We start from the raw sequence: 23,286 nt of genomic DNA, 5'->3' as shown, positions 1-23,286 counted from the left end.
TAGCCTACACCAGCGAACACGTGCAGGTGTCAAATTCTGCGGTTTTCGCACGTCAGGACCACGACGATTATGAGACACGCGTTCGTAAGTACCTCCGTATATTTCGACCAAACTGGGTTCTTTAACGCGGCACCTAAAGCTATCACGCGAGCGTTCTTGCCATTTCACTCCCACGGAATGCGTCCACCGCCGCCAGAATCGAACATGCAACCTCGTTCAGCATCGAGTCACGAAGGCCACCGCGCGTAACTCGTAGTGGGAAACCGGATAATGTTTAGCTTGCGGCAACACGACGAGTTCTATTCGTATTCGGACGTTTCCAAGCTGTAAACGTTTGCTATCTTCAATTTAGTCCTCGATAAGCGTTGTTTCAGAGGACTTCTGCCATGACTCGGCGCACGAAATGGCATTACATTCGGCGCTGTGGCAGTACGCCGAAACTACAGTTTATTAGGAAAACTTGAGTCATTAACCGATGTACCGTGAAGCCGCAACACCATATCCACGTCAATGGAAATTTAAAAACTCTTTCCAATTAGTTCAGACCATAAAGAGAAGATCCCCCCGCGTGCGCGCGCGCGCGCACACGTACACACACACACACACACCACCACACACACCACACACACACACACACACAACACACCACACACAACCAACTGAAAGGGTTTTGTGTAGAAAAGCAAGCTAATCCAAATAATTATTCAGTAATTGGTTTTCTAAACAATCCACAACTGAAATCTCGACACAGGGTATCAAAAACGCTACTACTGTCTTTTTGTCAAGTTTACCGCTTAAACCTGAACTTTGACGAAGCACCGCGTACCAAAAGCGATACGTTTTGGCCTTGCGGGCTTATTAAATCCTCTATGGCCCAAGTAATTTCCCACGCGCTCATATTCTGCACGAGGCGCATCACTATAGATGTCATCTAGGTCGCGCTGTACACAGAGCGTTTAGCAGTATATACAAGCTCCCTTAATTAGTAACTGCAGAAGACACTCACCGATCGAGAAGGAACGAGCGGTTCGCGACGTCGAATGTCAAAGGCGGCTTGAAACGCACGCTGCACCTTAGGACTTGCGCTCCAACCACGACCGCATGTCACGAGCGGAAAGCTACCGGTACCGAAGGGCTGCCGGGCCAAAGTGACGAACACTCGCAGTAATAGCCGGCACGCTTGGTCCGTGTTGGCCGCCCGGCCGAGCCAGCCCTGCAAACACGATGAAAGTGACGCAATGTATTTCTCTATGGCGACGATTTGGCTGCTGGAATGACGCGGCTAGTCATACGTGGCTCTGGCGCCGATTTTCTTGAGGCCGCGGGAGAACCGTTCGCGCCGCCAGCGATGCTGCCTGTTTGGATAAAAACGTAACTAAGTCGGCCGCAGGGCTTGCAGCTCGGCGGATGATCATAATCTGTCGACGCGGCTGCATGAAAGAGCGTCAGCTGGGCAGCGCGAGCCCACACGACTGGCGCGGCGCAGCCAACGGGCGCCTGTAAGCAGGACTCGGCGCTGTTTATGAGGGACGATTTTTGTTAATGCGTTAACATTAGGAGCAATCCGTCCAACCGGAGCAACCCCCGTCTTGCGCTAGCTGATTCCAACTTGCGCCGTATTCATCTTTCATATTCTTCCATTCCATCACATTCGTCTTTCATATTCTGCGCTAAACACCGGTGTTCCCCCTCTCATTCTTTTTCAAACACTTCATTCGCAGGCGCCGTGAAATCGGTGAACCCGTTCCTCCTGGTCGCTCTGGTGGTCACCGCGCTGCTGGTCCTGCTCCTGGGTTTCGCGTACGTGACGCGCAAGAGCGACACCGAGGACCCGGACTCGGCGGCTGGGAGGCAGCAGCAGCAGCGGGACGCCAGCGCCGCGTCGCGTCACAATGGGGCATTCGAGCAAGACGCCACCGAGGGCACGGACGCATGCCCTGCGCAGCCGCCGTCCTACGATGACGTCGTCAAGGTCCCGTGGACCATATGGGCCGCGACTCAACAGGGCGTCTTCACGCAGGGCTCGGGCGCCACGCCGCCGCCTTCGTACGAAGACGCGCGAAGAACTTTCCCGTTCCCCGAGTGCGCGCAGTGATGACGTCACGACGCGGTCGGACCCCGACTCAACGGAAGTCGTCAACTCTCTTTTGCGACGGCACTCGTATGACGTCTCCACTCCGAAAGTGAAACCTGCCGTGGCGTCATTCACGGCGCCTTGCGGATGTGACCTAAAGGAAGTCCCACACACTCTGCGAAGACGCTCGCAGGATGTTCTCAGAGGGTACTGCACTCTGACGTCAAGGCCCTGACGGACGTGACGCAACGGAAATGGCTCCACACCCTCTACCTGTGCGAGAACGACAGGATGACGTTCCTGCTTGAGAAGTGTGCGCCCGGTTTCGACGTCATGGTGCGGAAGGATGTGACGTTACAGAAATGGTTCTTCCTCTAAGTGACGGCGCCCGGAGATTTTGTTCGTTTGAAGGAGTGAGCCACGACACGTGCTGAAGTGGCTTAACAGAAACGCCGTGCAGCTTCTGCAGTCATCGTTTGCGTATCAAAAGGCGGCGACGTGCCAAAATGACCTCCTCGTGCCAAAAAAAGGTCACGCAGCTTGCCAGATCTGGAAGCGTCGGCGCTCGACAGCTACCTTACGCGGGAGGAGTCTGCGCGATTTTGTTGCTACGCCAGTGTGTACCTGTTTTTAGAGTCTCTTGAAGAGAACCAAGCGTGCTTAGGAAGTACTCTTTAGGAGAAATGTGTGACCGGGAATGAGCGCGTGGTGTTTCGTGTTTCAGCACCAGGACTGGCGTCAAACCTGGCACCTTCGACTAGGAATACGAACTCTCACGAAATTAAACTAGGACATCATAAACGAGTGTGTTCAGTCTTGATGATATCACGTGGGATCCGACACGTGGCGATGAGAAGTTCGCGTGCAGCTGCAAGGCCTGAGTTGCCGAAGACCTACGACACAGCTTTCTCAGTCAGGCCATAAAGAAATATACTGTTTCGCAGCTGTATAGTTGAGTACAAGAGTCTCACTTATGCAAGCCGTGCCAGCCGCCTCAGCAAGCAAACCCTCGTCGAATCAGCGCTGTAGTGCCAGCCAATATAGTGTTTGAAAGGATTAACGCGTAAGGAAGTGCACGATCCCTTGGGATGAAAACAACTTCGACGAGCGTGCAGTGTAAGGCGCAAGGACACGAAACGAAGGCAACAGCGGACAACTGTGGTCGAATGACGTGATATGTGATCGCCATCGGTGTTTGGGAACGTTATTCAGTGCACCTACCAACTGACCACCTGGTCTCACAAACCTTGTGTGTGACCAACCAACGGCAAACCTTCTGTGTGACCAACCAACGGCAACCTGAGCCTGCTCGCCGAGTTGTCCGACGGACGCTTGCCTTTCTCATGCATGAGGACCATGGCTGTGTTTTTATTATGTGTAAGCCTAGTCGACTCTGCCGCACCTCAGATTGGTGCGGCCGATCCAGCGAATACTAGGCAGTGCCAATTATTTATAGGACACGGTGATAAGCAAATGCAGTGACTGCTGTTCCTTTCGGGCAATGAAACACCGGAAAGGCCAGTGAAGAACTACTGCTTCTTAAAGTGTGCTACGTTACAAAAAAAAAGTATGTGCACTATGTGAATCTGCCATAGATCATCTCATCAAATCGTGCCATGGACTCTGCGAAAAAATTCATCTGGTTCCGCATCGATTCGAACAGGTCAATAAACTCATGAAGGAACCTGCCTTTACATAAGCCTGTCGAATCTTGTTTAACCATCCAACCCTCAACCTACACCCGGGGTAGCATGCCAGGCAGTCAGCCAGGCAAGCACCTCCAGCTCGTCATTAAAGTCAGAATGTCTCACTTTTTGTGTGTTTGCCTGCATTCATTACCAAAGGATCATTAGGTGGACTTTATGAGGTTGCTTCTAGGGGTGTGCGAATATTTGAAACTTGCGAATAACAAATCGAGTCTCGCTCTAGCTATTCAGTTTGGTTTGAATCAAATGGTCACTATCCGTAAAAAACGCATATCTTTAGAATAGCTGTAGAACAATTCAAATCGTGAAGTATTGCATGATCGTAGACAAAATTGGAGCGAAATTGCGATATATTTCATCTCGGCAGCCATAGCTGACATACAGGTGTAAAACACGCGAAGCCACGTAGTAGAAGCACGCTATGTCACACTCAAGGAACCATACTTTTTGCTACAAAATGCATATACATTCGCACTCTCTTACGAGTCCTGGCTGCATGAACAAATTTTTGCGCCTAATGCTCCATTTGTGATTTTGACAAACAAAGCTTGATACACATGCTATGTAATGACACACACACAGTAAATTTGTGAATACTAGGGTGTCAACATCGTCGTACGAGTATATTAATGCTGAAGACGGGTGTTTTTTTTTTTTTTTTTTTGCGAACCATTCGAAAAGTACACGATTCGATTCGCTTCCAGCGCTATTCGATTCGCATTTGATTCTGTCCAGAAAAATGCAATTCTCACACTTCGAGTTGCTTTTGTTTAAGAAGTCCTCGTAGAATCCACAAGGTCATGGATTCATGTGGAAAAAAATGATCGCCATAACCACGAAGTGAATGATGATGAGTGGGCGAAGCTCCGGCGGTAATCTGGTAAACCGTGAATCCTCCTTACATTTTGCCCACTCGATCATACAAAGATGTGACACAGAAACACGGGGGTGTGGTGTGATTATATATACAGTATATACACAATGTTTTGTTATTCACAAATTGATACAGTATATACACAATGTTTTGTTATTCACATATTGATACAGTATATACACTATGTTTCATTATTTACACATGGGGTAGATGATGATTTTGTTGCGAACCCCCTCTGCGGACCACAAGGAGGGGGTTCCCCTGATTCTGTTTTAGCCATATATGACGTTAAGCTCAGGAGAACGTTTCGATCCCTTTGAATATAACGGCATTGTGGTCCGTAAAGTACAAAGCCAAGGGATCGTGAAATGGATGTAGTCTAAAGTTCTAGAAGGCGATGTCTATACAAGTTCCCCTGATGGTGGTGGGACGTATATGAAATGCACCAGAGATTGTAGCGGGACATCATGTGTTGGACTAGCCAGTCGTCGTTCATGATGTCCACGTTAAAGTCTCTGGTGAGCACGAAGGGGCCGTGTTTGTATTCAGTTTCATATTGCAGCATCGCCTTCTCGAATCCCGAATCGAATCGAATTTCTCCGGTCGACACTCGACCGGCGAAAGAGAAAGCAAGCGCGCTAAGAGCGAGTGGAGCGAGCGCCGCAAACGAGTCTTCTTCGGTGTTCATAGTAGCAGGGTAGCAGTATCGAAGCGCATTGAGTGTCGACCGGCGAAAGAGAGAGCGCCATCTAGTGGGCGCCATTCAAATCAAACGAGAGCACAGCTGCGCCTCTAGCGGGAGCGGCGAGTACTAGCGTGGCTACAACGGCGCGACGGGGGACAAGGCTCGGACCCTAAGGAGCTTCGCCCCTAAAACTACTTTCACGATTACAATTATAAGTTAACAAGGCTTGCTGATGCGCTAGTCGGTTCATGGTAGATAACAAAATTAAAAGAGATCGAAAAAAAAGACACGGACAGGACTGAACAACCTATGCGCTTGTGTCGTTCAGTCTTATCCGTGTCCTTTTGTTGCGCTCTTTTAATTTTACTATATACAAAAAGGCAAACTGAACAGATGCATTATTGCGTTTATTCATCATTTGCCATCACGATTTTTGGCGGTAATCATTAGTCACGCTAAGACCAACAACCCGCCCCCATGAAATAACGCGATATGTGCATCGCGCCGGGATAATGACAAACTCGTGCAATCCCTCATAATTGCTCAAATAGTAGGAATTATAATTGACACCCGTGCTATAGAGTTCATAAGAAAACATTGACAAAAAATAAATAACAGCTTTTTTTTTTTTGTCCTATCTGTGCAAATAGCACGTAAGCCCGTAAAAAAATTGGCAGCCGAATAGATACAAAGGAGCAAATCTGACGTGTCAGATTCGAGAGCAAAAGCCCGTATTATATGCGTGGGATTTTACGGTCACTGTACAAGGTTCAATCGTTCGGGTAAAAGCCACATACTGAGCCTTATCATGGTTGTCTGTATGTGAGCTGCTCTAGCTTCGACTTCTGCAAATAATGGGACTTGGCGCATTTTCTTCTGCCGCAATGTGCTCATTTTTTTTTTCAAACATTAAGACAGTGATAACATGGCCGTAGCGGTATGTTAGGTTCGCCCACAGCCAAGTCATTTGTGATGCTCCAGGCACGAAGCGACATGCATTTAAAAAAAGAAAAGGCGAAAGCTAAACGCGATAATGTGGCGCATTTAATAAAAACTATAGTTAAATTCCGAGCTGTGGAGGCCGCATTACGACGCAAAGAGTTCGAATGTGACTTTTAATTGCGATGGAATGGGCACGAATTATTAAAACAGTTAAAACTAACTTCACATTTCAGTGGCGCAGTCTGCAGGCAGAATGAAGGATGGAGTCCTTCACGATAAAGGACTGTATACATTTATTAACCCATAATATGCCGTACGGCAAACCGTGCAGTAAATTCAGCGCGTAGTTTACGAGGACTCTGAGGGGATATCCTGGTAATTGTGGTACCAGTTACAGTTGCAGCGTTTAGCACAGGTACAGAAGGACAATAACAAAGGCGAACATTTAAAGAGGCCCTGAAACACTTTTCGACCTTACCATTCTTTTTTTAAATATGGGATTTTATGTGCCAAAACCACCATCTCATTACGAGCCACGCCGTAGTGTGGGACTCCGGATTAATACGGACCACCTGGTGTACTTTAACGTACACCTAAATCTAAGTACACGGGTGTTTCCTCGGCATTTAGCCCCCATCTAAATGCGGCCTCCATGGCCAGGATTTGATCCCGCGAGCTCGTGCTTAGCAGCCTAACGCATCATACGATGGTCTCACTATTAACGGACGTTCGTCTCACGGATCTAATGACGCAAAAATTTTTGGGGAATCCTTCAACTATAAGTGAAGTTATCGCACTTGCATCCGGTATTTTTGAGATCACAGACACATATATTTCTCATTTACTGAAATCAAAATGAGCAATTATGTATTACTGAGATTGCTCTCGTGATCACGAAATCAACCAATACCGTTGGTGGGCCAGCTGCTTTCGATAATGCTACGTGACGGCGTTGCGGAAGCGAGAGCAGGCAATCTTTTCTCTGTGTTTGACACGAGCTCGTGAATTCCCTGCTGCATGCAGTGCGGTAATATTTGGCTCACGTGTTCGAAGCAGCCTCTACGATGGATCGGTAACGTTTTCTTACTATGTTCGAAAAGTGCTTCAGGGCCCCTTTAAGTAAAGGTAAAGTTGTAGACCTATGCTTCGAGATGTCGAAAGCGTCACTTCTTTCTTGTTTATTTACCGAGAACCGGGCCTTTGTAAGCGATAAATTGACTTAAATGTGGGACAGGATAGGTGCCGCCACTGTGAAAATGGCGATGCTCATAGAGTTAACACTCTTACTCTATAAAGAAAGAGCTCGGCGATAAAAGTGGCAACCGCTATGATGCCGCCATGTTGCTACCGCTCATTATCGGAACGGTAAAAATTTTTAAAATTAACTTATGGTTCCAAATTAATGTTAAAGAACCCCAGGTGGTCAAAATTTCCGGAGTCCAGGGAAATTTGGACCACCTGGTGTTGTTTAACTTAGACCTAAATCTAAGTACACGTGTTTTCGCATTTCGCCCCCATCGAAATGCGGCCGCCGTGGCTGGGATTCGATCCCGCGACCTCGTGCTCAGCAGCCTAACACCATAGCCACTGAGCAACCACGGCGTGTCGGTAAAAATAATCAATATATGATGGAAAAAAACAATCATTTATATGTGGCACGTAGGTATGGGCAATGTATAAAGTTCATTTCGCATACTTTTGAGAAAAATACGGCGGCTATTTATAAAATTTTTATGTAAGATTTACGAAGCGTAAAAGGGTGCGTTTGAAGGCGCCTGAACTAGATGGCGCCACCATACCGAGGGAGGCTCGGCATCGCGGTGACTGCGCGTCTCGTCCGGATCGCATCTCGTCGTCAGCGCCTGTCCAGCGCAGCAGCACGGCTGCCCCCGAGCAGTTACCTATTTCAATGCATGGGCGCTAAGGAGAGCTTTCCCTCTAGACACTATGGTGGTGCTAGCTTTTGTGACATAGAATGTACCCTTTATAATTCGGTAGCTGTGGTCATGAACCACATAAAACAATGCATTTCATTCAATTTGACCCAATTTTCTTGCTGAAAGAATCACTTGAGTGCAGTGGTGTTTAAAGACGCTTGGAGGCAATAAAATAAAGCAAATATTGCGACTAGAGCGCACTTATTCTAGTACATACACTGTTTACGACGCGCAATTTCTACAAGACGACGCCATCCTTGTTTGTGATTCAGGGCTGCTAAAGGAGAACGCCAGGCGCCATACCAGAACCAGCGTCATATTTAAGTTTACAACACGCTATTCTGAAATAAGACACTCGGACGATACTCGACAGACGCGAACTGTCTATTTCACACAGTCGTTAAGCCATATATCAGCAAGTCAAAACATGGCACGTGTAAAATAATTGCAAGGCATTCGCAAAAGAACATAGGCAGGAGTTTTGACTTGCTGATATCGGCGCATGCATATGTACACGTGGATTGTGTGAAATAAGCTATTCTCGCTTTTCCAGTGTCCTCTTCGTCCTTTCTATGTGGTCGAGCGTCTGACCTCATAGTAGCGCACTGCAATTATTCAACATGTACACTCGGCCACAAAATATTGCGGGGGGCGCGAGCGCGTGGCGAAGCGGTCCTCCTCTCTTTCTAGCGGCGCACCCCTAGTGTCGAGACCGACGCTTGCGCGCATGCGCGTCCTTCCCTGACTGCAAGCGCGCATGTTTCCGCGCTTGTTCCTTGCGCGCCGACGATATCCCAGTGTCGCCGCGAGGTGCCCCTCTTGCGATTGGCACTGTAGCGGCTTCGACGGAAAAAAAAAAAAAAAAAAAACTTAGCTGATATAACGGAAATAAGTTTATTTTCATCTTGCCTATCATTCTATAGAGCGCCTTTTCTGCCACGCCCTCCTGCGGGAGAACGCCCCCGTTCGTAAAAAGGAAAAGAACGAAGATTGGCCACGAAAAGGCGCAGCGCAGAAACGAGAACTGCGTTGTTGCGTTAGCGACCGGGAGATATGCATCCGCGCTCATGACGCGACAAAAAGCGGCCGAAGCTACGCACATAGAGAAAGAAGTTGAATTTCTTTCTCTATGCTACGCACGCCAGCTCACTGTTCACATAGTTATGCCCGTCGAAACTGCCACCTCGCGACTACACTCGGATATCGCCGGCGCGCAAAGAGCAAGAGCGGGAACATGCACGCTTGCAGTCATGAAGGGACGCGCATGCGCGCAAGTGTCATGATAAGTGGTTCTTGAGGGAAAGGGAAAGGTTGGCGCTATCTTCTGCAGCCCTTGAGGGAGCACGTCTCAGCGCCACAAGTGTCAGTCTCGACACCAGGGGTGCGCCGCTAGAAGGAGAGGAGGACCGCTTAGCCACGCGCTCGCACCCCACGCAATATTTTGTGGCCGAGTGTACATACTTCATTCATGCGGCCGCTCGGTATCGTCATCACGGGTTCGTCCCGTTGCTTTGGTGGCATTGCGTGAAGCTCGGGAGTTTGACTGTACTACGTGCTTAGTTAAAAGCGAAAGAGTGCAACACGCAGTCGCGGAACAAAAATACATAAAAGGGATAGCACACAATTTGCTAGGTTACACATGACTACAGCTAAAAATTTCTTTAAGCGTGCTGTGATTGCAACGGTATAAAGCGCGACACCCTAACATCTGCTATGGCCCACGGAGCTTCTTACTTGTCAAGCTGATGTCGAAACAAATTTTACAAACAAGCAGAGCTCGACTTCACATGTAGCTCTTTATACCGTTTGTCCCAGCTAACAATAACCAAGCTGCGCAACGGAAAAGAAGATCTAAAAACATGGCGCTCGATACAATTATAAGACCTACGGTGTTCAGTCAACAGAAGTCGGACGACCGAGCACAATAGATCTTGAGAGCGTATCTCGAGCAGCGTGTTCTTACTTTTTTTTTTTTTTTTCGTTGAACATCATGGCTAACCTTAGCTGGGGCACCCTATCTATAACGTTCAACTGCATCATGCAATCCAGACGACCGTGTAGAAAACACGACTCGAACTCGTTAGACTTTGGCTTTCGAAAGAAAGTACGCTTCGCCCGACGTTGGCAACAGGCTAATAGTTCTACCACGTGCATTAAGTGAATGCTCCAAACCGGCATGCGAGTAACATAGCGTACCTTTCGCTCTTCGAAATTCCGAAAAAAAACTTCTGCGACATTCGGCAACACTGGGCGCAGCAGACGAAACGGCTGTTCACTCGTAGTACTTGAATTCGTCCCAGATACACGGCCAAGCACAATTTTTCTCGTAGTTCTACAGACAAAATAAACGACGTTTCCTAACGCTACTGCGACCGCAAAACTGTCTTGCGTGAAGCGTAGACTGGCACACACGCCGCTGTCGTCTGCCGCGCTATCTCGCTCACCAAGCAGACGGCTACGTAACGGCAAGAGCAGACGATTCGGCGACGGTCGCCGCTCTCGGCAACAGACGCTGCGTCATTGCAAAGCCGGCAGCCGTACAGATGATAACGCAGTATAAAGAAAATATAAAGATACATTTCAAATTGACTTGCTGTTTTCATCTGCAGCGCCGAAGGAATTTATCGAGTTATGCACCAAAACCCGACGTCTTCCGTCTCTCGCAATTGCTTCCGCCATGTGCAACGAGCAAAAGCATAGTGAACAAGGTTTCCGTGCGGTAGCCGGCACGTCTAACCCCATCGACGGCATTTCGGGCAGCGTTCTGTTAACTGTCTTTCTAATATGAATAGCATAGGCTTTTAAGATCCACATATTAAATCCAGAGGGCACCACCACTGGAGCGTGGATTTGGACACCACTTATTGAGCTTTCATTTTGCACAGATAGAAAGTCTATTTTTTTTTTAAGTTCACTGGCGACTTAGCTGCAAATGCGAGAGAAATGTGTTAACATTAAGGCGATTTTACAGTAGAGCTTTTAGCCTCTAGTTGGTCGAGATTTTTTGTGACCGCGTGCGCGACCTTTGCATACAGAAAAATGTGGGCCAATACCCGGAGACAGTGCAAGGAAGCGGGAAACGCACAATGTACTGCTTTCTCCAAGAGGCATCACATGACGTCATCAGGCGACATCATCACTTGACGATGACGTCATCGCGTGACATGTTTTTGCGTGTTGACGTCATCAGGCGAAATCGCGACGTGACGATACCGTTATCACGTAACGTTTGACGTGTGGTCATCACGCGCCGTTTGAGGTGATGACGTAATGACGTTTCGTCATCATGCGGCGCACATTGTCAAATGACATGTGCGCCGCATAGTCTCGATACCTGTGTTCACTCTTCGGTACATGTTATGGCGCCTCCTCGCAAGTAGTACGAACCGCTGCTGAAGAAGCGAATCGTAAAGCTACACGCGCGACTGCAGCCAGGCAACGTAGGGCTCAGCAGACCGCTGTCCAGAGAGCAGCAGAAGCCGCAGCTCGCCGTCTACGCCGGGCGGACAGTTCAGTTCGCTCTCGCGAAAACGACGCGAAGACCCTCAAGTGCGTGCTGCCGAAAATGCAGCTCTTCGCGCACCGGGTATTGTTTGGACTTTGTATTTATAAACAACAAAGTATACCCGTAGTGCCCCGCTGCATGTCCTTCGCGACCTACTTTCGGGATCATAAAGCCCACCAGAGTATGTTTTAACAAATGTGAGCAAATTAAAACACTACTTTCAGCATACTCATTTCTTGCAGTTACCGTCTTCAAGAAGTTTATGAAGGTCCCCGATTAAGCCGCTCCGGCAGTTTACGCGGTGACAGTGCTGCGTGTGCCGCGCAGGCCTGTGATTTCTTTTACCTACACTTCGTGTAACAGGCTCCTGAAGACGAGTGTAATGCCGGGCAGAGGCTATGGCGTCGTATGCTGGCTGACAAATGTAACAGCTAAGCAAACTTCGACTTCACATGTAGCTCCTTATACCGTGTCCCATCTAACGTTAGCCAAGCTGTTCAAGAAAAAAGCGTGGCTAAACAGCGTGGCTAACGTTAGCTGTAACACCATATACACCATTAAGCTACATCATGCAGTCTAGACGACCGTGTAGAAAACACGACTCGAACTCGTAAGACTTTGGCTTTCGAAAAAAGGTGTATGCTTCGTCTGACGTTGGCAACAGGCTAATAGTTCTATCGTGCACATTAAGTGAATTCTCCGAAACGGTATGCAAGTAAGATAGCGTACCTTTCGTTCTTCGAAATTCCGAAAAACGTCTCTGGCATTCTGCAACACTGTAGGCGCCGCAGACGAAATGGTTGTTACGTTCACTCGTACTTGAATTCGTTCTAGATACACGGCGACACACAAAATGCGTTCGTAGTTCTCCAGACAATAAAAACAAACTACGCTTCGTAATGTTACTGCTACTGCAAAACTCTTGTTTGAAGCACAGACTGACACACAAGCCGCGGCCGCCACTGCCTGCTGCCCTATCTCGCTCATCAAGCAGACGCTGCGTCACGGCCAGAGCAGACGACTCGGCGACGGTTGCCGCTCTCAAGAAAAGACGCTGCGTCATTGCAAGGCCGACCGCCGTAAAAATGATAACGCAGTAAAAAGAAAATATAGACATTTCAAATATGACTTGTTGCTTTCATTTTGCGGCGCCGAAGGAATTTATCAAGGAGCTTTCACTTTGCACAGCTCACCGGCCTGTGGTGCGGCCATTTGACCCAAAGCAGGCGACGGCAGAAAATGACCTCCACCTCCAATATTACTAGCGAAGAGTAGAATTCTCGGCATTAAAGTCCCTCCATAAGGCTTTTCGTCGGCCAGTTCACGTCGCTCAAGAGGCGTTACTCTATACAAGTGGCCCCCGTCCATGTGTAATTTTAATGCCGCACAAATTGTGCTGTTCATTAAATCGCGACCTAATGAAAGCAGGCAACGCCAGAAAATGGCCTCCACGATCACAGAAAGAGCGTAGGGTTTTCTACATAAGCGGCCTCTTTCGCGGGCAGCCTTAATTCTTCACTAATTGTACTGTCCGTTCAATCGCAATTTCCTGTGTGACAATGTCATCAGAAGAATTGATAGTTAGGCGAGTTCTCCTTCGTTCATTCAGTGTCGCACTAGAAAAACACAGACAAGACGACCGACACGAGTTGCGCATCGTCCACACTAGTGTCGTTTATGCGCGGCCTCAGATTAAAAGCGTATCTTGCACCGCGTGTTTTGAATCCCCCCCCTTTTTTTTTTTTTTCGTTGAACAGCGTGGCTAACGTTACCTGGTACACCATATATACACTTAAGCTGCATCATACAATCCAGACGACCGCGTACAGAACACGACTTGAACTCGTTAAACTTTGGCTTTCGAAAAAAGTTGTATGCTTCGCGTGACGTTGGCAACAGGCTAATAGTTCTATCATGCACATTAAGTGAATACTCCGAAACGGTATGGAAGTAAGATAGCGTACCTTTCGTTCTTCGAAATTTCGAAAAACATCCGTGGCATTCTGCAACACTGTGGGCGCCGCAGACGAAATGGCTGTTACGTTCGCTCGTACTTGAATTCGTCCCAGACACACGGCAACACACAAAATGTTTTCGTAGTTCTCGAGACAGTAAAAAAACGACGCTTCCTAACGTTACTGCTGCTGCAAAACTTGTTTGAAGCATAGACTGGCACACAAGCCGCGGCCGCCGCTGTCTGCTGCACTATCTCGCTCATCAAGCAGACGCTGCGTCACGGCCAGAGCAGACGACTCGGCGACGGTTGCCGCTCTCAAGAAGAGACGCTGCGTCATTGCAAAGCCCGCAGCCGTAAAAATAGTGACGCAGTAAAAAGAAAATGTAGAGAGACATTTCAAATAGCTTTTATTTTGCAGCGCCGAAGGAATTTATGAAAGAGCTTACACTTTGCACAGCTCACCAGCCTGTGGTGCGGCCATTTGACTCACATCAGGGGACGTATATTCTGAAACGTTCCACTTCGGCGATATTTCGCTTTTCGCTTTCAGGCGCTTGGCTGTTTGTTGTCGAAGCGTGTGTTGTAGACGAAGCGCTAAGAAGGACAAACCGCAAGTTTTTTTGACGCAAGGACGCCTATCTAGTTGCACTAGGGAGTGAGGGTTGCTTACTAGGGATGCCGCGCACGCGCAGACCAAGGCTGTATTTTTCCGCGGGTGTGCTCCGCCGACGAGCGGCCACCGGTCTGGCGTTCCGAGTTATTTTGTGGGCACCTGTACAGCTGCGTGGTTCAGTTCGGGTTAGTACCCATTAGAACGCGAGAACGATGTTAACGCGACCGTTAGCAGTTGTGCCTGTCCTTAGTCCTATGTTTAATTTTTACATCGTCATTGCGCTGTAATCAACATCAAGGCTATCTGTCATGAGTTACTTAGCTGGTTCTCTCGGTTTTCCTCACTTGGGACTTCAAGCGTCGACTTGGGCGAGCTGCGGGCTTCTGGCAAAGAAATGGCGACGAAGAACTAGTGCACAGAGGGACGGCATATACACACTAACTCGCATACATACCAGCGTTACAAACTGCCGTTTGCGTTCACACGTTTGCATTCCCACATTACAGGCAAGAACATGTGTCAGTGCTCCGAAAAGCGCTAGTTTAGATCAATAAGCTGTCTTCTTTTCTAACGTGCGCTACTCTTTGGCAGATTAAAAAAAATATATATACATTTTTGGGTCTGTGTGCGCGTGCGTATGTGCGCGCGCAATCACGAATGCCTTCACAATTTAAGACGTCATCCTGTAACAGTCCATGTTGCTTATCAGGACGTATGCCGACACTTGCGGCAGATAACAGACAGCCTGCGGGTTTTCGGGCAGCTGATGCTCTTGCGACTTAAGCACGCCGCCTGATTGAGACCTTATGCAAATTTGACGCCACTCAATTGCATATACACTCTAAATGTGTACCTGGCAAAACGAGAGTAACTGAACAGTTAGTCCTAAAAATTGCACTTTCGTCCCCCGAGGGACTAAATGCAGGAGTGCGCTTGCCGTGTGCAAATTTCGGACGATAAGTGTTTAGTCCCTGGTCGGAAAGAGAGCCTCAGGAGGATGAACGACAACAGTCACTCCACATGCACTTCGCAAAAGTTAAAAAAAAAACAAAAACTTGCTGGCAACTTGCTTTATTTTTTTCGTTCTTGCAACTTTTATGCCTTGTTAACCTTCGTATTTGTGTCTGACCACGTGTTTGCTGGTTTCTATCTGCGTTGCAATCGTTTATATGCGATCTTTTTTTCAATTTTTTTTTTCAATACAATCTTCAGTTGAGGGTCAGCGCTCGTCCTGTGCACCTGGTTTACGTCTTCGTTCTTTCGCGCTGCAATAAAATTATAGCTTAGAGTGCTGCGGTTATTTAAAAAATTACATCTTATGTGCTTTCATTTTACTTTACTCACACTTCAGCAGCTCCCAACAAGTGTGGTTTGCACGTTAAAGTATGAGGATGAAAAAAAAAAGCGAGAAAGAAAGAAGCACACAAACACAACATTTTAAAAACATCCCTATACACTTTATTAACTGCGAAAAAAATGCTGATTTCGGTCATCCCTCCCTAATGACCTCGAAGTAAATGCGATGTGAATGTTCAGTCTTCTGCTGTGTACAGCTGAAAAAGAAGAGGGAAACGACACTTAGACGTTATGCCGGGTAAACACAATTCTTTTTTTTTTCTTAGTGGTATATTGAACTACCCGGTTCTTGGGCAGTCCCCCGGAGTGTGTATGAGCCACCAACATCTAGGCTCTACATCCACACATAAAAACTGGCAACAAGACCACCAGAAGCACTATAGCGAGGTCAGTGCCATGGTTTCATATTCGCGCAGAAAGCGCTGATATTTGAGAAAGCACCTTTCTAAAGGCACTTGAGTAGCTAAGTGTAGTACAGGAAATTAAATTTCGGCGTATCATACACATTTCCCCCTCCCGAAAAATCAACTTACTTTTTTGTACACGTCCCATTGGAACAGGTCCCCAACATGTGGGTTGAATCTGGATATACAGTCAAACCTCCATATAACGAACCTCGATTTAACGAAATTCGCGATGTAACAATTTATTTTTATTTCCAGATCTTAGTTCCTTTGAATTAAGGAAACCTCGCATTAACGAAAAACGCGATATAACGAAGTCTTTCGCTGCAAGTACAACTTTGTTATATCGAGGTGCGACTATATATATATATATATATATATATATATATATATATATATATATATATATATATTCAATCGGACCATAATTTATGAAAGGTGCGAAGAGCGTACCGCGAGCGGCACCTTGGCTGGCAGTGGCCTGCACGGCCGGCACACGACCTGTGGCCGGACGTCCGAGCCGTGTGTGCACTCGCATCGCTCGCAGTAGTCCTCCGCTCCTCCGAACTGCTTGGCGGGCTTCAGGGCCTTGGTGACGCGGCGCGCGAACACCGTCTTCCAGTTCTTGGCGTCCGAGCGCAGCATGGCCGAGCTGAAGAAGCTGCCGTGCACCTCCTGGGCGAGCGCGATGCAGATGTCCTTGGCCACCGCCACCTGCGGTCGCAGGTCGGGCTGGCCCAGGAGCATCTTCTGACTCACGTCCTTGCTGCTGTACACAGAGTCGGCGTCCAAACCTGCGCGGCGGCGACGGTGTCGTCGAAGGGTTAGACGCAGAAACGGAAAGGCGTAGGGTACGAGTTTCGCCAGAACCGCCACAAGCCGACAGAAAACTGTGAAGGGCGAAAGGTTTCCCAACAAATCCTTTGACTATAGAGAGGCCAAAGGCTGACAACAACCGTCGAGGACGATGTATATTTCTGCCAGACAGCTAGCCACAAGCCCACAGGAAAACAATGAGGGTGATGAGGTGCCATCCACATGCCATGGCCAAGAAAGTCGACAAGAAGACAAAGCGGTACACCAAGTCAGGGAATGTTCATGTTCTGAAGAAACATCCACAAGCCGACAGAAAACGCAAAGGGAGCCATGTGTCAAGCAAATCTTTCGACAAGCAGCCAGAAGCCCGCAGGAACACAGCGTGTCAGGTACATGTTTCGTCAAGACAGCCGCTAACCGACAGGAAAGCTCTGTGGCTGGCAGGTTGTCTGGTACGTGTTTTGTAAAGATTCTCGTTAAGCCGGCAGAAAACATTAACAACGGTAAGGTCTAAAGTACACGTTTTGCGAAGAAATGCCAACAACCTGCAGGAATCATTGGGGGCCTGATATCAAGTATATGATTGTCTTTGCCACGCTTCGTGAGCACAGAGGCCACGTTCACGCAAAAGCGGCGTGGGTGATTCATTATGACTGACAGTTTTTCACCGGTTTCGGTTACGGCTGCTAGGAGGCATTCCTTGCATTTACAATGAAATCAGGACAACATTTTCTACGGCTCATAGTGCGAGTGGCGTGAAACATACCTGACTCCTCGGTATGACGAGACGCACAAACCATCTACCAGTTGTGTTTGCAAAATACATCTAAGACCTTAGCAAATGCGACATTGTTCTCCAGGATTATCTACGCCGTCACGTGTGAGTGCGGAAGTCAAATGCTTGCGAGCTTCAGAATATTCAACGTATGTCCAACACGTGAATCGGGCAAAAGCCGAGTACAATAACTGGGTGGAAAAGACGATACACACGCACGAATACCACAAGGGCGACTAGGGTTTCATTTTTTCTTTAATAAAGATCCTCCGATAAACATGCCACTGCCCCATTGCTATGATCTCGTACTTACCGTAGATGCCCTTGCCCTTGATGATGCTCTTACGGACTTCAATGCGCTTGTCAGAAACGAAGTGAAGTGTGATTCCGTGGTCGAGAAGCTGTGTCTGGATGTCCGAGTACGACAGCTGCAAAAGAACAGGAAACGGTTTTTTTTTTTTAGAGCTCTGACTCTTACAAATCCTGCTGAATATAGAGAAGCCACATTTTACCGCTACGTTAGAACCAATGAGTGTCATAGTTTAAGGTTTATTCATTCGTGTCGCCCCGAACTGAACACCATGAATACCGAAACCTGGCTCTCTGCTAGGCTAACCCATCACCGTAAGCTCTTCCTGTTTCGCTTTATAACCAAAGAAAACTTCAAAAATTTTGTCTTCTCATCGCGTGCGCAAATAAATTAGATTCTAAGTATATCAATTCAGTCACCATTTGCATGAAAACAAAGGCAAGGACCTTGTTCAATGCACCATTGGCGTCTTAGTACCACAAGTCAGAAACTATAGTTTTTCGACTTAGTACATCCAACGCCAAATAATCGTCAGTGCTCGGTATCGAGATGATCGCAAAACAGACAAGCGCACCCCATTGCTGGCAATTAAAGTCGGCGACATAACGTGCGGAAGAGTCAGCGTCATCACCCGCCGCCGTGGCTCAGTTGTGCTGCGGAACACGAGGTATCGTGTTCGATTCCAAGCCCCCACGGCGGTCGCATTCAGATAGAGGCGGAATGCAAAAAACGCTAAAGTACCGTGCTTTCCGTGCTTTGGGTGCAGGTTAAATAAAGAACACCAAGGAGGCAAAAACGAATCCGGGTGCCTCCAGTAATGCATCCCTCGTAACTAAACTGTGCAGTTTTGGTACGTTAGACCCCACAATTAAGTCAGAGTCGTCGTTGGTATTATCTGCGAAAAAATTTCCTGGACGAAAAGGATTCGTCTTTCGTTTTTGGAAGAGTTGAAACGTGAAACACATGCGCGTAAGGAACCCTTCGGTACGACTCACCGTACCAACAAGACGTCCAACAAGCTTCCGACAAGATTCAAACAGGGGTTCCTACTTGCTTCCGCGCCGCTAAATTTCCGACGCATCACTCAACGGATCGGATGGTTTTTGCGCACATGCGTTTACCACTTGGATCTGCAAAACACGAGTGCGCAGAAAACGCCCTACTTCGATCTCGTACAACTGATCGTATTAACAATAGATGCAACTATTTTTCAACAGGTTCCATCAGTCCGGGTGTCAACCTTTACAACGAGACGGTATTGGCGCCCTTCAATCAGCCAGTGATGATAAGGCATCTTGTTTATACATTACTTAACCATTTGCAAACTTTTGGGCCCTTTAAGGCCGATTTACGCTCGAGCCGCCCAGCGCCGCAAGCCACACGAAAAAATTATCGCAAGCGCAGAAATTGTCACTTTGTGCAGAAATTTCGGTTTACGAAAAATTACACAAGTGTTTCACACGTGCAATTTTTCGCACGACCGCACACGCGCGGTGCGGCTTCCGACGCTGGGCGGCTTCAGCGTAAATCGGACCTTGTTCCTCACCTCGCTCTGTTCCTCCTTGCAATCTGCGCAGGCGACGACGATGATGGCCTTGGCGACGTTGGGGCGGAACGGCAGCAGCGACGCGTACCGGATGGCGTCGAACACGTCCTTGTTCACCGGGCGGCCGTCAGAGGTCGCGGGTGCGTCGAGGCGCATCTTCTGCGTGGCCAGCGGCAGGTTGGACGACACGAAGAAGATGCTGCCGCGGGCGGTGCGCACGTGGGGCTGGCTGTTGTGTCCGCTGCCGTGGCCGAAGCCGACCAGGGCGAACCTGCGTGCGGGGAGCCAGCGAAAACGAACGGGTCAGCACAACTGAGACGCAGCTCATTCGTCTGATTGTTGTTCGGCACTGTCGCAGCTATGCCTGTCTAAGAGTGGTTTTAGACAACCTGAATATTTCCTGTGGACCACCTTCTTACTGCACTTGCCATTTTGCTTATAAAAAAAGCCTACGTATTGTCTAATAGACAAAAGTCGTTGAGAAGTCTGTTTTCCTTGGGTTGTTATTACGGCCCGTAGTCCCATGTTATCAGCCTTTCTGTGATGTTGTAGCCAACGCTGTTAATGTCAGTGGTATGTAGTTTTACGAGTGGATTGTTTGCAAGAAAGTACGTCGACAGTTGACAAGAAGTTTAGGACTATAAACTCCCTAGACTGTCTGAACACAATCACACACACAAAAAAAGAAGTCGAATCCACAAAAAACTTCAACAGACTTTCTTATAAATTGCGCAAACAAACTTTTGCGACGGTTTGACCCCGCTATTGTGCTGTACACTACTTCGTAGACACTACTTCACGGAAGCGTTGTAGAGCTGCCATAATGGGCTGTAAGCACGGGTGTGTTCCAACTGTAACAATCAATGCACACTGCTACGATTCATTCGTAGGCATTATAAAGGTTGCAAAGAGGCGTTCCTTGTTTCAGGACTAGTATATTATCATGACGTCAGTGCGAGGAAAATTGAGAAATCATTTATGTAAGAACACAAGGTGGCAGTGCCTATTTGACTAAACAGAAGCGAGGAAGAGGCTATATCACCATACTTCATTGACCCCCCTTCCCTTTCAACCACGCCCCTCCCGCTGTTGGTTCTGCAATCCCTTGATGGGATTGGAAGAACGGTATTCGATATTCGAGTCAATTTAATTCACTTCAGACCCTATACGATTCACACTCAATTCGATTTCCAAAATGTCTGCTCGCACACCACAACAAATGACTGAATCGCCGATGTGTTATAAAAAAAAATGTCAGTCACTTAAGTATTCTTACGTGATTTGAATGCAAAAGCACTATGACTTCTCTAATCGATTGGTTACGTCCATGATACGTGACGTCATACATTGTCACACGTCCTTCACAACTGTGCCTTAATCGATCTTAATCCATCTTGCTGTAATATTTACCAACCTCATTCCACCTTACTCCAACTTTTTTCGAAATTTCATTCTGTATTACTACTGACGTCATACAAGACGCTGATGATGTCCCTGAGGATGATGTTTTTTTTTTTTTGGTACCACTCGTTGCCTACTCGTTCCAGTCTTTACTGCCTCATGGGACATACATATAATGATTTCGCATTAAAAATCGTCGAATGCGGGTCGCGGTGTTTCGTTGTAGAGTACCTGTTGTGCTGGAATCCAGCGCTGAGCAGTTCCTTGTCGACGATCCTCATGGTGTTGTCCAGCTCGCGCACAACGTCTGCGTGACAGGCGTCCTCCTCGACGACCAGCACGATGTCCATGCTCGTTGGCTGCCGCTGCCCACCGCTGCTCATGGTGCGATAGTCGCCGAACTTGAGCGTATCACCTCCGGGTAGCGAACACGTGTCTGAATGGACACAATGCGGGGGACAATAACAGTCAGTGCGTTAAGGTCTGACTCCGAGCCGGTTGGTAATGCCTTTAGAGTGCCCGTTTGTTCGCGCACATGCAGCTCGTCAGTGGAACCGCGAGGAACTTACAGCATTCTGACGGAAGGTTCGCGCTGATCGAGTACTTCTCCAGCTGGAGCATGTAAGCCATGGAGATGTTGCAGATTGCCTGGCGCGGATCAATGCGCGGCGTAGCCATGTGGCGGAGGCACAGGTCGAAGTACGGCTCGGGCGACTCCTGCAGGAAAAAATTCACAGTCACTTAAGTATCCCTACGTGATTTGAATGCGAAAGCATTATGCCTGCTCTAATTAATCGGTCACGTCCGCGATACGTGACGTCATAGACCATCACGTGTACTTCATAGCTCCACCTTTATCCGCCTTGCTCTAATATGTACCAACCTTAATCCACCTTAATCAACTTTAATTCACCGTACCCTAATTTGTACGAACCTTCATCCACCTTAATCGCCCCCTACTCTAAATTGTGCCAACCTTAATCCACCTTAAACCATGCTGATGATGATTTTTGGTAGCACTCGTTGAGGACAACGCCGGCTTTTCTGCCTCATGGGACATATACCGTAATGATTTCGCAGTAACAAAATGCGCACGTGCTTTTTCACATGCACTTCGTGCTGGCGTTGTGAAAGGGGCTCTTACAGCTCGCCTGTGTCACGAACACTCGTACCACGTCGCCAAGTACTTCGTGCTACCACTCGGACAACGGCGATAATTCGGACGTTTAAAAACGCCCAAAGCCGAGTAGTTGCTTCCAGGGAACTTGAAACATGAACGAGCGCGTGTGCGCGCATCGGCGTCTGCGTGGTCGTTTGTGTCCCGGTGAGAAGCCTCTTCTTTCTGACTCACGCTGCGTGTGCGGGAGCTAACCAATATACATGGACAAATCGGCCAGGCCAGGACGCGAGCACTTACTGTGACGATTCCTTCCCTGTCCTGGGCGAGGGCGTTCCCAAGAAGTTTTAAATGTACAGCGACCTTCGCCAGGGACAGCCTTCGCTTTTCGGTACGAACAGCTTGTCAAGCTGACCGCGCTTTACGTAGCGACGTAATTAAACGATTTGTCTTTCGCTAGGTCGCCTCGTCTCTGCCTGAACCCTCTCAACTGACTGACCTGGTCAAGCTCCAGGTCGCTAGGACAGCAATATAGTCCTGGGTGCGAGAGCCCCTTAACAACAGGGTGATAGAGGTGAGCATCAAATCGAGCTGAAGTGATTTATCACTGCTCCGAGATGTTCAAAACGCCACTTCTATTAATTTTTTTTCTTTTACCGAGAACGCCACTTTCGTAAGTGAGGAAAGAACGTGAGTTAGGGTTGGTGTCTCCACTGTGAAAATACAGTAGCAGAAAACAGAACGTAACATGTACTTTTCATAATTGGTAAGCCGCAGTGGACAATTGATAGCAATGTGAATCTATCGCTCGGCATTTCAACATGAAATAAAGTGCAGTTTGACCTGTAAAGTATTGGATATTGCTACATTAAAGAACCTGTTGATGTTACATTTCCGCACCGCTCTGTAAGCGCTTGTTACTAACATACAGGAAAACCATATTACTGCAGTTACTGTACATGCCACCAAAGGTAGCATGTACAGTAACTCTGCATATTACGGATTGTGGCTCCCCCTTTGTGCGGGCTTCTGACTTAATGGTGGTCGCAACGCCCAGCTGAGCATGATCTCCGAGATCGACCACCGACTCAGCTACGTAACAGCCTCATTGAACCTCATGGCGTGAGGTTCAAATCGCGCCAGAAATAATTGCGAGGTCGCTTCAGTCGCGCTCTTCTGTGCCAATAACTCTTCTCTGCCAAAAAATATAACGTTCTGAGGTTTCTAGAAGGCCAATAACATTTGAGACTGCTTAAATGCATGTCTAA

The 23,286-nt window shown here is 47.9% G+C and overlaps 2 protein-coding genes and 1 long non-coding RNA gene across 5 annotated transcripts in view; 1 reads left to right on the top strand and 2 right to left on the bottom strand.

Annotated features, from left to right (window-relative positions):
• Positions 1–3,898, top strand: part of LOC119433846 (uncharacterized) — a 32,688-nt gene extending 28,790 nt beyond the window's left edge. For both annotated transcript variants that reach the window (XM_037701112.2, XM_049659239.1), the window contains exon 3: positions 1,722–3,898. In XM_037701112.2, the coding sequence (XP_037557040.1) occupies positions 1,722–2,095 (374 nt within the window). In that variant the 3' untranslated portion in view covers positions 2,096–3,898. The remainder of the gene's footprint in view (positions 1–1,721) is intronic.
• Positions 1–13,965, bottom strand: part of LOC125941603 (uncharacterized) — a 129,575-nt gene extending 115,610 nt beyond the window's left edge. Inside the window, exon 1 of one of the 2 annotated variants that reach the window (XR_007464476.1) lies at positions 13,688–13,965. This is a non-coding gene — a long non-coding RNA (uncharacterized LOC125941603). The remainder of the gene's footprint in view (positions 1–13,687) is intronic. The other variant, XR_007464475.1, reaches the window with a different exon arrangement.
• A 1,763-nt stretch (positions 13,966–15,728) lies between these two features.
• LOC119433437 (apolipophorins-like) overlaps positions 15,729–23,286 on the bottom strand; it is a 77,503-nt gene continuing 69,945 nt past the window's right edge. Inside the window, 6 exon segments of the mRNA XM_037700643.2 lie at positions 15,729–15,846; positions 16,507–16,847; positions 17,958–18,072; positions 19,501–19,771; positions 21,133–21,337; positions 21,471–21,618. Coding sequence (XP_037556571.1) covers positions 15,826–15,846; positions 16,507–16,847; positions 17,958–18,072; positions 19,501–19,771; positions 21,133–21,337; positions 21,471–21,618 — 1,101 coding nt within the window. The 3' untranslated portion in view covers positions 15,729–15,825.

The sequence above is a fragment of the Dermacentor silvarum genome, chromosome 11, assembly GCF_013339745.2.
Source record: "Dermacentor silvarum isolate Dsil-2018 chromosome 11, BIME_Dsil_1.4, whole genome shotgun sequence".
NCBI lineage: Eukaryota > Metazoa > Arthropoda > Arachnida > Ixodida > Ixodidae > Dermacentor > Dermacentor silvarum.
Note: the sequence above shows the minus strand (reverse complement) of the source record. Positions and strands in the feature narration are given on the sequence as shown.